We start from the raw sequence: 12,084 nt of genomic DNA on the forward strand, positions 1-12,084 counted from the left end.
CATCGTGATATTCCACGACATAATCTACAGAATTTAATGTTAAACAGCTATTGTCATTGTCTTGCCTTTAGAACCCAGAGTGTTGCCGCAAAGCATATGTTTGTAAAAGTGAACAATATGTATTTATGGGACATCATAAACAACCCAACTGCATCAGAGCGAGTCGCCGGCTGCGTGAGGAGAGTGAGTCACTTGCTGCGTGGGTCACCATCTAAGTGAGGAGATTGAGTCACCGACTGCATTAGGTGTGCGTGTTGCCGGCTGCATGAGGAGAGTGAGTAGCCTATCCAGATGCCCTGCCAGCTTCTCATTAGTCAGTGCTGTTCTATCAGTGAGAGACTCAAGTGGCTTCCCGTGGCAAGTCATTAGTCTTATTTTTGAACCGTTTGGCACACCATACAGGTGTACCTAGGATCATTTTGGCTGTTTTAAAGGCAAAGGTGGTCATACCAAATATAGATTTTTTTAATGTTTACTGGACTTTGTATGACATTAAGTGATAAACGAAAAATATTTCTGTCATTATTTTTGAAGACAGCCTCACTATGCAATATTTTTCACAAGTGCCTAAAACTTTTGCACAGTACTGTAAATATATAAACAAACAAATGTTCACCATTGTTAATGTTTTAGAATAATAAAGTTTAACACTAGGAAACAGTAAAAATCTGGGAATTATATAGTGATCAAAAATGTTAAACAAATAAAACCTTTTTTAGCTTCTACAAAAGTAGCCACCCTTTGCCATGATTTCATTTGTGTGAACTATCACTTAAAGCATAAGCCTTTTAAGATCAAAAGGTTAGGATTGCAGCTAGGTTTACATTCACTTACAAAAATTGTTTATTCCAGGGATTTTGCAGAAAGTGGCATTCTGAAACATCATGTACTGTAAAAATCATGTAATTTTCTAACACTATTTAAGAGATTAAAGGATTAGTTTACCCCCCAAAAAAAGAAAAACTCAGTCATTGTTTACTCACCAGTGTTGTTATAGCCCAATATGACTTAACACAAAGGGAGAAATTGTGAAAAATGTTGTTCTCAGTGATGTCATACAAATGGTAGTTTATGGGGACCACAAGATTCCAAAGAACATAAAAGTATAATTCAGAAGTCTAATAAATTATTCCACAAGACTCATGATTTTTATGAAAGCATACGATAAGGAAGAGCGAAACAAGCCGAAATCTAACGTATTGTTTAATGAAAATATTAACTGACCTTTCATAATTTTCTTCTTTTTTTTTTCTTTTTTTTACAATTTCTCCGTGTTTAAACAAGAAAAAGTCATATGAGGTTATAACACAGGAGTGAGTAAACAATGACTGAACTTAAATTTTTGGGTGAACTATCCCTTTATTAGAAAGTGGTTTAACACACCGGGGTTTCTTCCAGAGAATGTAGCTAAACACATAAGTGTGGTTCTGATGAGTGTTTGAAGGGTGCGCATGTGTATGAACAGACGTCATAGGATGGACCCCAAAAACAAGTTAACAGCAGAAAGAATTCCAGGTTTCTGGGGAGTAAAGTGGGTGGGTAAATGTTTACATTTGCATAAATGTGCTCCTACATTACTGACTTTTATGTAAGAGGGAATCCCCACTATTGCAGAGCAATTCTTCTTCAGGTCAGTTTAGTTTAACTCTAGAATATCTGGAAATAAAGTGAAGCAGAGAATTAAATAGCAAAGTCTTTTGGATTCCATGCATGTCGTTTACTCCAGCATTGCAGGGAATTATGTAGCTGTGGAGAAAGCTGCTTACGGACCGAGACGCATGTAAACAGGATTTACCCTTAAATCTTGAGCCCTTATTTCACATGGGGAAAATATCCATAGTGTATAGTATTACAGTGCTTCACTTAAGACAGATAAATGAGAAAATACATGTGGCTTTAAATCGCTTTATTTTTCCATTGTAATTTATTCAATTATTGGAGGTAATTTTCAACAGTACAAACTTGAAAAACTGGTAGTGTCTAAAATCAAATGACATGTCAACAACAATCATAAAATAAAATGTTAAAACATGGTATAATAAATCACAGATATTGAGAAAAGCCTGCACTAAAAAGCAAATTAATGTAACCTTGTCATTTTAGGACTTTTCTCTGAATCATTTAATCTCCACATACTACTTTATAAAACAAAAACATTTGAAAAGCTAAAATCAGTGCAAATAAAACAATCATACCGCCATTTAAGCAGAGATGATATTGACAAAGTTCCTAGATTCCTTATTACTCTCATGACACCTCTTCAGTATTAAGGGCTACAGCTGGGCTTATACAGCCTTAGCAAATCCGACTCGGTTATTCTCACGATCAAACACAGTGTAGTACTGCCCAATGAACACATCACCCAGAATCCAGAGGGGTCCAGCGGGAGCTGGGATATCCAGGCCCATGAATCCACTCAGACAAATATCCTTTCCACCCTGGCTTTCCTATGAGGTGCAAACACACACATAATATGCATTTATATAAAGCTCATTATAATTACTATAGACTAACCCAAACCCTTCACTTAAGGAAAAGTTTATGTTCTTTTTGGCCTAACACAGAAAGAAAAAGGATCTAATCTTTCAAAAGTCTTTGTGGAAAAACAAACAAACATTAAAAGACACGTGATTTAGAAAACATCCAGGCCCATGATTAGGTTCTGGTGACTCATACCGTTTGACCTGATAACAAACATGTCGATTTCACAACTCTTGCAATGCAAAAAAAAAAAAAAAAAAAAACACACATCAAAACAGAAGCACTGCTCAGGGCCAGAAAGGATAGAGAACGTACATACCTTCAGAATGTATTGCTCTCCAGTCAGCGAGTAAGTCTTTCCACCCAGAGTAAATGAGACGGTGGGGAGTGTGGGCACTTTCTTACAGTCAACCATGTACTATAGGGAGAATAGATGTAATTAAAGAAGACTGTCAGAGTGAAAGCTCACTTTGAAATACATTTAAATAGCTTAAGTTGCCTTGACAAACTGTTAAGCAATTTAAAATGCACATCATGTACACAAGCACCCAATATTTTCAACAGGGTGAAAAAGAATTCCATTTCAATTAAATCTCATACAGAGATCAAGTTAAAAGTCTCAGCGATGTTAAATTGTATAAATATTAATATTTTAGTACCTCTCCCTGGATCAGAGGGATCGCTCCAATAGCCTTCTGCAGGGCTTTGACTTCAGCGGATGGACCAGTGATCAGTGATGTTCCAGTGTCAACAATGGCTTCACATCCTCCCTTACACAGTGTCAGCCCACCACCAATGTTCATGCTACACACATACATATACACACACAAAACTGTTAAAAACCAGCAGAGTTTACAGGATTCTTCTGCTTTGCTGGTTAAGTGGTACCTTTTACATAACAGGCCAGGATCTGATTACACATGCATAGTATTTTTCATATTAATTACATAAACAAATTAACAGGTTTAAATAGGCTTGAACCAGCAAGTCTTAAAATTGGTGCCAAAACTGCTTTTGCTTGACTAAAGTTAGAATTTCTTAAACACAAACTTTTAAGCTCCATCAAATTCAATAAGACGAAATAGTCATTCTGTCTGTGGAGACTTTATACAAATGTCAGCCAAGAGTACAACACTTTAAAGATGCTAAAATGAACAGAATTAAGCCTTTTACCATTGCAGGGGTTAGAATAACTACAGGAGCAACAGAACCATCTGCGAAAGACTCCAGTTTTCACTTCTAGCTACTCTACTGTTAAGTGCACTGTTTCCCACAATTTAGACACTTTGTGCACTTAAGATATGATACCGGCAAAGAGTAACACATAATGGGAATGCTTAAACTGCCAGGATCGATAGGGGATTTGCAATGAGGTGCTGCCCTTAAACACCAACTTTGATTCTACACATAGATGTGTATGTTTATTTGTAAAAAGAATGTTTAGATTAACTCTGTATTATCCAAAAAACAGGTTTTTAACAGTACAAAGGCAAGTTCTCACCCATCCATGTGAATCTGCCAGTAGGCCTGTTTGCTGATGTCGACATAGTTAAAGTCTCCAGTATAATATTTGGGGTCTGTACCTCCGAGGAGTAACTCGCCACCAGGTTGGGTGTCAGGGTTTCTGCCGAACAAATAAACAGGGTCATCCACAACAATCATGCAAAACAATTAAACAAATTTGACTCCAGAACACAACCATATGAAGAACAGAAAATGTAAACACCAGGGGCACACCATGTGTATGACAGACTGACCTTATATCTTTATAATGGTCTTTTAAATAAGCAGGATACGAACGCAATATCACATGAGCAAGTGCTGTATGGCCCTATATCAGCACAGCTATGATTTGGCTGCAGGCCAATCACAGTTCAAAGTAATCTTCCAAAGGTAATCTTATATACACAACAGTTCAACAATAAAGAATTTGTGCATGGAACTACTTTCGTACATCACAGATCAGGATCTGCTATTGCTAGTTAAATGGATGTGCTCAAGCATCTGTTACTAAAATGTCAAAACACAAAAAAAATATCACTTTAGAACTAGTTAGATGGCTTGGCCGGTATCTTACAAGTTATTAAGGAAACAAGGGTGTGTGTATGTGTGTGTGTGTGTGTGAGTGAGAGTGATTGAGTGCATCTGTCGTGACTACCAAGCAGAGATGAGTAAAGATATAGCTGATTAACCATTCCTCAGCTGTAGTGTTAATCAGCTTGCAGGTGATAATATAATTTGGGTCAAATAAATCCTATTTTCTCAGTGTAAAAATAGCAGTCCAAGCAGGGGTATTCCTCCCCATTTCGTAGTAGCGGTGTGCAGGAGTCATTCGCTATAGAAACCGTACACCCCTCCACCATGTTGAATGTTTGTTTACATTTCCTTCCAAAGAAAACACTCTGGTATCCAATAGTTTCAAGTAATCATATGTGCGATTATGCAGTCTGTTGTATCTCTGTGAACCCTTTTCACAGACATGTTGTGATGCTTTTCCACCTTTTTTTTTTTTTTTTTTTTTTAAACATAGCAAACTTTTTATATTTACAATTTTTTAATATGGAGTGTAAATTTATAACATTGGATGAGAGACGAACAAAGTACAATCTCAATCGAGGACTGGAACTAACCATTTTATATTTTAAAACAGCAGAGGTGCTAAACTCTACCCATTCTGAGATCCCCTTTTTTCTGAGATGGATTAGAAGTTTGTAAATCTATAAAAAGTTACCTGTTCAGGTAGAAAGAGAAAATATTTTTCTCCACTTTCTTTTGGCTCATCATCATGTCAAAAACAGGAGGGACCCCGTCCACTGCAATGCGAGGATAGGCCATGCCAAGAATACCATCAAACTTAGCTGCAATGAAGGCCACTCCTGGCTGTTTGATTGCTTCTCCAAATATCTGTTTCTCAACCACAATATCCCCAACCTAAAAGAGAAGTAACAAATTCGTTTGTTTCTTTTATCATTTCAAGGGACAGAAATTTGTAGACATGCTAGACTTTTTGAATCCTACCGTGCACGTATCCTGGCTGAGATAACCAGACAAGCTTCCAGATCCATACTGTATGGCAAACGCAGTCCCGTTCTTAACATAGGTGCTGGACTTGCCACCGTTGTACTTATGATGAAGCACTACATGATTCAAAATTATCATTAAAAAAAAAAAAAAAAAAAAAGGTTACACAAGACACGGTTCACCTAACTACTGTGTATATCACTGCACAGCACCCATATTGGACAGCCCTAGTTTATTGCTTGGATAAAAATTATCCTAAAAATACAGAATTTTTATCTCATAATGAAATACCCAAACAAGTCAAACCGAAGGAATGCACTTAGATCATTTGTTTTCTTGCAACTTCTGCAGCTCTAGAGTCTTGCAGATCAGACACTATGATAAACTTCTAACTATATAGAAAAGGGGTGATGCTATCTTTGGTAAGAATGTCTGTCTGTCCCACCCCCCCAGATTACAGGAACAAACTAGTTAACATGTCACAAAATTTTAGGCCACAGACAAACTTGAGCAATTTGACCACTTTGAACTGGCTTCTTGTTTCCTTTAAAATTTATTTTTAAGATGTATTACAAAGTAAATTATGGTCTAGTGCCTATAAACAATTAATGACAGAATAAAACAATATCGGAGAACATGAAAAACTAGTTTACCAAATATTGCCAGAGAAGAGCCACGGAAGCTTTTGTTCTTATGCATCAAAAGGATAATTGCATTAACATTATTAATTTATTTTGTCAAAATAATGTCAACATATGATGTTCAAATGTGAAATAAACATTCTATGCTCATTGACTTACAGCAGGCGATATCAGTGAGGGAACAGTGGACAGAAGGCACCCACAGGTTGGAGGATCCTGTATCAAACACTACAGTAAAGGACTGGACAGGAGTGCCAAGGCCAATCTCTCCATAGTACTGAGCCTGAAAACAAAAATGCTCCATTAATTCAAAATGTATCACCACAACAGGCTGTAGCCTAAGAAAACTCCCACTATTTTCACATGAATACAAATTCTAGGGTCTTGTTACTGCTAGAAAATTTTACTGATATCAACAATTACTGTATTGCTTGTGAGGCAAATCCACATTTTTAGTTACATTGAATTGAAAATCTCAGGAGATTATAATCCATTAACTGTATCAATTGTAACACTAGTATGATTCTAACTTTTTACAGAGGTAGAGATCTCTGATAGTGAGAGTGACATGAATGAATCCACTTCTAATAATCTTATTATAAGAGGCTGACGATTTAACACATTAATTCAGTGCAATTATATATACATTTATGCATTTGGCAGACGCTTTTATCCAAAGCGACTTACAGAGCCCTTATTACAGGGACAATCCCCCCAGAGCAACCTGGAGTTAAGTGCCTTGCTCAAGGACACAATGGTGGTGGCTGTGGGGATCAAACCGACAACCATCTGCTTAACAGTTTAGTGCTTTAGACCACTACACCACCACCACTCCAAATAATAATATATAAATATGATGGTACTGTGCAAAAGTGTATCACTTAATGTCATACAAAGTCCAGTAAACATTAAATCAATATTTGCTGTGGCCACTATTTATGCTCAATTGCTTCAGTCTTTTACGTAATCTTAGACTGACACGATGTTCAGTGGGGGACTCTGTGGGGGCCCTGCCATCTGTTGCAGGGCTCCCTGTTCTTCTATTCTATTTAATCTTTTTTAACTTGCAAAAGTAATGTTTGGGAGTCTAACATTTATATTTACTATTTTATTTAGTGAAACAGCTTATGTTCACACTTATGTTTAGATTTTGCACAATTGTATGTATGTATAATATATATAAAACGTTAAAATTAAAACACTTCATGTCCTTGGACCATAGAATAGCCTTTATACTAAATTATTGCTGTGGACTGTAGGGCAACGATAGACTTATGTTCAATAATATGGAAATATTTTTTGTTTGGCTCATCAATGCTCTACTCGCCTGCCACAATAAAGTATTTTAATTCTGAATTACTATTATTTTATAATACATATATTTTATTATAATTAAATACAGCCATTTATAAATATTTTATCATAATAAACTGAATTTTTGTTATTTGAGGGGCTTTCTCAGCAAATATCTTCATATGCGATTAATTCAATTAATTAAAAGCCATACCATGTGATTAATTGGATTAAAAAAGTTAATCAATTTACAGCACAACTTGTATTATGTAATGCATTGGCTTGACAAAGCCTTGTCTGAAAGTTGATTGTCCGCTGAGTGAAAACCATAAGTCTTATCAGATTTTCAAAAATAAATAAAAGATAGCAACCAGGGTCTAGAACAGCCTGAAGGTCAGTTCCCAGTTTGGTGGAGGCAGCTTGAAAGCTCTAGTAGTTAGTCAGTAATTGTTGCCTTCATTAAGGGATTTTTGGGGATGAGAAAAAAAAAAAAAAGTAAAATTTCACCTACATTAATATTTATCCCTATGCAAATATGATAATATATTTTTTTTACTTGTTTATTGATACAAGTTCTTAAGGGGTTTCAGATCATGTTTCAATTTGTTTTATTCTTGAAAAACTATTGTTGGCAAAAACATCACCTGCATACGGCCAAAGCGGATTGTGTGGCCCACTCAACTTTAGTGGAGTCATTGTTTCAGAGGTATGACAAACATTCTCATGACCACTTTTAAATCACACTTTCCATAAGAGCTAATGACAGGAAATGCAAGTGCACAATTTTTGCTGAATAAACTAAACATAACTAGTTTCAAGTTCATTTTTTGCTGGTGTCAGTCACGTTCCTACCTGATGACATGGTGAAACTTAAATCATATGATATATGGTCTACAAAAGGTCTGTCTGATCAACTAGAACAACTTGTCTTAATATTGTACAATGTCCAGTTGTGTGTGCAACTTTATGCAACCTCTGTGGTTAAAGGGAGTAGACATTCATGACACACACAGAAGCTCCCTGCTAAAACAATTGCCATTATGCCGGAGAAGGATATCTACTGAAAAACCAGGCCAAGTAGGTAGGTTTAGTAAATGATTAAGAGGCTTTTACAGTAAATGGAGCCACAGGATTAAAACGGACCAGTTACCTTAGACCAAAAGCTACTTGAAGCACAGGAAATAGGCAGTACTCACATCAAGGTAGTTTTTGAGAGTTTCAGGAGTTGGACCATTACTAGCTGGGAAGCCCAGGTTGTATTTTAAGGGTACAGAACCAGCCACAAGCTCCTCTACAGCTCTACCAGAGTCACTCATTGTCCGTCTTATGGAACGAAACTTGTTAAGTGGAATCCTGGAGAGAGACAGACACAGAAATGCTATCAAGTCTTTGCCTCCAACATTCATATTCATTCAGACTTACTAGAGTATACACTGTTATCTTGCAGTCCTTTTCAAAAAATGACCTGTGACAAACTGTAAACATTCTCATACTGATAACAAGTAAAGGCTCTTTTTCATACAGACACAAACACACCTAAATAATCTATAATTAGGATTCAAATCAGCTAGTTGCAGTGGGCTATTTTTACTGCCCTGTAATAGCCCAAATAACATGAGCTGTACAATACTTTGTTATTATACATGCCGATTTCAAACATACACATAAATGGTTTTTAAAAAAATATATTAGTACTGTTAGGGCAGCAATTTTTCTCATCAAAACAATGCAAGTAGTTGCATTGCTTACGGCGATCAAATGTAACTTTCTCTTTCCTTGTATGGGGTGAGATGTTATGATGCAGTAAATGCTGTTGTGTTTTGGACTTTGACAGATTGGTGAAAAAGCCTAAACAGCTCAGCATGTGTCGACAAACCTCTGACAAATCAGGTCAATTTCTATCATTGAAGAGCAAGAGTCTTTCATGATCGGGACTAACATCAATAGATGTATACTTGGGCTAGTGCTGGAATCGAAGCATGTCAGACTGGAATCTGGATTTTGAATGGTTGAACTTAAAGGAACATTCCAAAAATTGATTTAGACTAGATAAAAAATAAATAAAGTAGTAAATATCAGGGTTCTAGTGAGGCACATACAATGGGAGTGTACGGGGACCATTTCTGTAGGGTTTAAAGACAGAAATGTGAAGCTTATTTTTATAAAAGCATGCAATAACTCTTCTGTTAAAACTCATGATGATTTGAACAACTTGGCTCAAATAATACGTTTTAACGGTCTTTTTAAGGGTTTAGTGTTTACAGCATTACGTTGTCATGGCAACAAATTTTTACAATTTGCTATAACTTTACACAGAAATGTTTAGTAAGTGATTTTATCACAATAAAATCATGTTAACACACGTTGTTTACATCTTGTGGCTATACTTGTGAACTAGTATGCAATTTAACGTTTATTTCCCCCCATTCACTTCCATTGTAAGCGCCTCACTGGAACACAGACTATTGCTTTTAAAAAGAAAAGTAGGGACAAATCAGGATTATTTTGAGTCACAAACGGTACAGACAGGCTCTTGTCTTGTGGGAGACCTACAAACGACGTCTATGTGCCTCATAACATCTCACACATGGGCTGCGAAACAAATCCTAGTGAGTTACTTAACTAGACCGCGGTTTTGGGCATCATAGCGACGTTTGAACGCGTAAAAACCACTAAATCTAATTACGTTTTGAGATCCAGCTAATGTATATCAAATTAGCTGGCTTAAATAGGACCATATAATACAACCATCATGAATCAACAACAATAACAAGCACACTAGAGCTATTTTCACGAGGTTTTCAGGCACATCGGATTGCGTCGCTGTGAAGTTACTTTGACCTTACCGAACAATCGCATCGGATGTCCACACAAAGGCAGCAGCTAGCAGCAGACAGGCGAGTCTCATGTTGTCGAGTCCTCAGGGGTGTTAGCGCATCTGAGGAGTTGTGTTGATATGTGGACAGTGTTGTGTCGCGTGATCTGATATTTATAGTCAGTTGGATATTCAGGGCAAACGGCTGCAGTCAGCTGATGTTGATGCAGAGCAACTTATGCCCACAGTCATGTGATGAGTGACCGGCGCACTCATGAGCGTCAAGACTGCGCGTTATTCTGCGCAGTAAAATGTTGGATAATAACTGAAATAACAAATCACGTTTTAATTTCACTTAAAATATAGTCTATTTAATAGAAATATATGTATATATTTATATTCACAAGTATTACTGTTTTCATTTATATAATTGTTGTGTTAGGGTTAAGGTTAGAGTGTACATTGTTCAAAAGGCAGGGTTGGGCTGTTACGTACTAACACATGTAACGGCGTTACGTATTTAGAATACACAAATAAAGTAACTGTAACGTTAAGTTTTCAATCAGCTGTATTACTTTTAAAATAGTATACTTCTCTATTAACGACAACAAAATAAGGCAGTTGTGAAAGAAAAAAAGGATTGCAATTGTCAATCGAGTGAGAACCTGCGTTTTTCTAAATATTGCACACGCTGCACACTTGTCCTCTGACTTTCTCTTCCACAGAGCAGCTGCAGCTCTAGTGCAATTTTGCCAATAACTACTGTCAATGTTGTGGCTTATAGAGGTATGGGCAGCTAGTTCAGTGTGACACCTGTTGTAACATAATAGGCATTTTAATATTTCTATCTCACTTAAAAAAGGTTTTTTTTAAACCATCTCATATGTTTTTGGTTTTCTTTCTTTCTTTTTTTAATTAGGGGTTTCTGCAGCTCAACTGGTGGAGCATGGTGCTATCAACGAGAACATGGGTTCAATTCCCAGGGAACACAATAATTTAAAATGTTAATACCTTGAATACATTGTAAGTTGCTTTTGGGTCTTGAAGATACCCGCACGCAGTATTTTCTTACATTTTGGAAAGTGGACAGAATATTTTAGTTGATCACAAACTGCCTTCAGCCCTCCATAAAGAAAAACATTAGTGTCCAACTTCACATCTAATTTAAAGAAACTAGCCCTTCAGATTCTCTAACAGATTAGATGTTAAAAGTGTGGGTGTAGCAGTTCAGAGAACATAATAATGACAGATCATACATCATTCCAATTGTCCCTTGTCTTTATAAATATATATTGCAAAAGTATTCTGAATATGTTGTTTTTTATGTGATGCATCTGAATACATTACTGAATAATGTAAAGAGAGAGTATTTCGTTTTCAACCCAGAATACTTATAACAATTGTGCAGCTGATCATTTTAATTTGTGCACATTTCCTCAACGTTTACATGGGTTAATGATTTGATGCTAATTGTTTTTTTTGTCCGGATTCTTTAAGCTATTCAAAAAATACATGACAAATGCTTTTCACACAAAACAATTACATGAATAAACCTCTACTATGGTAAACATGTCAACTAGCGTATTACAACACTAATCACCATTTGTGGATAAGGCAATTTATTCCACTCACTGGCAACCCCGGAAGGCTAAATCGCCATGGGTTTATTATTATTATTTTATTATAATTTTACTCGTAAGTTTAAACATCCCATTATAAAAATGCAAATGAAAATCCAGAGGACACCCATGGTGAATTGTCTTCCGGGTTTTTGGACTACAACCCGAACAGCTGTATTTTTCAATGTAAACAAGTGAGTTGACTGACAGGTGA

At 36.3% G+C, this 12,084-nt stretch overlaps 1 protein-coding gene across 1 annotated transcript; it reads right to left on the reverse strand.

Moving 5' to 3' along the window:
• Positions 1-1,895: 1,895 nt before the first annotated feature.
• On the reverse strand, positions 1,896-10,490 carry LOC127661724 (cathepsin D). Its single transcript, XM_052152566.1, has 9 exons — positions 10,283-10,490; positions 8,633-8,789; positions 6,303-6,426; positions 5,500-5,618; positions 5,213-5,412; positions 3,983-4,105; positions 3,141-3,285; positions 2,801-2,899; positions 1,896-2,447 (listed from the first exon to the last, which is right to left on the reverse strand). The coding sequence occupies exons 1-9, from the start codon at positions 10,342-10,344 to the stop codon at positions 2,286-2,288; spliced, it is 1,191 nt and encodes a 396-aa protein (XP_052008526.1). The 5' UTR covers positions 10,345-10,490; the 3' UTR covers positions 1,896-2,285.
• Positions 10,491-12,084: the final 1,594 nt, after the last annotated feature.

Source organism: Xyrauchen texanus, chromosome 21, assembly GCF_025860055.1.
Source record: "Xyrauchen texanus isolate HMW12.3.18 chromosome 21, RBS_HiC_50CHRs, whole genome shotgun sequence".
Lineage (NCBI taxonomy): Eukaryota > Metazoa > Chordata > Actinopteri > Cypriniformes > Catostomidae > Xyrauchen > Xyrauchen texanus.

What these genes read in the sequence shown, in the direction of transcription:
- LOC127661724 (XM_052152566.1), bottom strand. Translation starts at nt 10,344, where the DNA reads ATGAGACTCGCCTGTCTGCTGCTAGCTGCTGCCTTTGTGTGGACATCC. An exon ending in ACATCCGATGCGATTGTTCG is followed by an intron (nt 8,790 to 10,282) that starts GTAAGGTCAAAG and finishes GTCTCTCTCCAG; the next exon opens with GATTCCACTTAACAAGTTTC. An exon ending in GAGAGCAATACATTCTGAAG is followed by an intron (nt 2,448 to 2,800) that starts GTATGTACGTTC and finishes TGCACCTCATAG; the next exon opens with GAAAGCCAGGGTGGAAAGGA.